General features: G+C 42.2%; 1 protein-coding gene across 3 annotated transcripts in view; it reads right to left on the bottom strand.

Moving 5' to 3' along the window:
• hecw2b (HECT, C2 and WW domain containing E3 ubiquitin protein ligase 2b) overlaps positions 1-1,551 on the bottom strand; it is a 36,834-nt gene that overhangs the window by 4,205 nt on the left and 31,078 nt on the right. For all 3 annotated transcript variants that reach the window (XM_031852213.1, XM_031852214.1, XM_031852215.1), the window contains exons 23-26: positions 1,145-1,297; positions 924-1,022; positions 618-747; positions 232-378 (exon numbers count right to left, since the gene is read on the bottom strand). In XM_031852213.1, coding sequence (XP_031708073.1) covers positions 232-378; positions 618-747; positions 924-1,022; positions 1,145-1,297 — 529 coding nt within the window. The remainder of the gene's footprint in view (positions 1-231; positions 379-617; positions 748-923; positions 1,023-1,144; positions 1,298-1,551) is intronic.

Here is a 1,551-nt window from a genome sequence, read left to right as displayed (position 1 = left end):
ACACACACACACACACACACACACACACACACACACACACACACACAACCACTGAGTTTGATGCAGAAAGAGACTTAGAGCCAGGCTTAAGGCAAAAGAAATTAGTAAACATTTTAAGAATAAGCATACGGTTCAACTTGTATTATTAGTGCCAGGCGTAAGAAAAAATAAATCATGTCAAAGTATAGGAACTTAGATTCTTAGAATAGAGTATGTCAAACCAATCCATACCTCGTAGAAACCTCTGACCAGGCTGTCGGTCTGCTGCACCACTCCTCTCTCTATCCTCCACTTCACCATCCGCTCAATGTATTCTTTTTTGTTCTTCTCGGATACTGGGATGTTGGCTCCGCCGGGCTTCAGTTCCCTTTCTGTTATCTGTAGGGAGCACACAGGCAGAAATAAGTACAGATTATCTGGCCTCTACACGCTGACTCAACACCATATATTTAAACACCTGATAGAGAAAACATGCATGCATGGTGAACACAAACCTATAATCTCCTTTTCTGAACTTAGCCACCAGCTGACACCGTGATGTAATCATGATGTCGGTAATGAACGGGTCTGTGGTTGTGTTTGCGTGCGTGCGTGCTGTTTAACGCTCAGAAGCTAACCTGTCCGAACACCTCCTCATTGACGGTGAAGGTGAGGTCCAGCATGTCTTCTATGTCGTTGTCCTTCATCCACTGAAGGGACTGGTGAAACTCCTCATCCAGGTACTCCAGGTCACTCAGGTCACAGGGACTACATGGTGAGAAATGCAAGTGAGTGTGTGTGTGTGTGTGTGTGAGAACTGTAACACATATTGGCTCAGGACAAGACGCAAACAGGAAAAGAAAGAGAATAAACAGGTCAAATGAGTTTAAAAAAAATCAGATTTTTGTATGCATCTGTGCTTTGAATACACATACTGTACGTACATGCGCAGTAGGCCTTTATAGAAGGGTCTGGTGAAGAAGGCATCCAGCAGGTACTGGTGGATCAGAGCCAAACCCAGAATACGACCACTGAACCGGAACCTGAAACACACACACACACACACACACATTAAGTTAAAGTAATCAGGATACTAAAGATCATATCTGAGCTTCATATGTGTGTGTGTGTGTGTGTGTGTGTGTGTGTGTACAGTAAACCTCACCATTCGTGGTGATTGTCTACAAAAGCAGACATTGGGCTGATCTGGACGGTGTAAGTGTCGTTTGCAGAGTACTCAAAGAGACCATAGTAAGGGTTGAACAGCTCCCTGGAAACCAAGAAGAAGAACTCTCTGGAAGGCCCGCTGTAGTCCAACCTGCAACATACATATTCAGATATCAGTTACTGAACACATTACCATACATGCCCATTGTGGAATTCCATTATGTTTATAGATATATGCTCCATGTTCTAGTAATCGAGAACATTATTTGCTGAGCTGGTCATAAAAGTTCTATCCAGACCAGGACCGGATTATTTGGAGTCTACATGTATATATACATATACACATATACATATATACATATACACATATATATACACATACATATATATATATACACATACATA

Source organism: Anarrhichthys ocellatus, unplaced genomic scaffold (genome assembly GCF_004355925.1).
Source record: "Anarrhichthys ocellatus isolate YVR2014 unplaced genomic scaffold, GSC_Weel_1.0 scaffold12, whole genome shotgun sequence".
In the NCBI taxonomy this organism is placed as follows: domain Eukaryota; kingdom Metazoa; phylum Chordata; class Actinopteri; order Perciformes; family Anarhichadidae; genus Anarrhichthys; species Anarrhichthys ocellatus.
The sequence above is the reverse complement of the archived record's forward strand: the minus strand, read 5'-3'. Positions and strand labels throughout refer to the sequence as shown.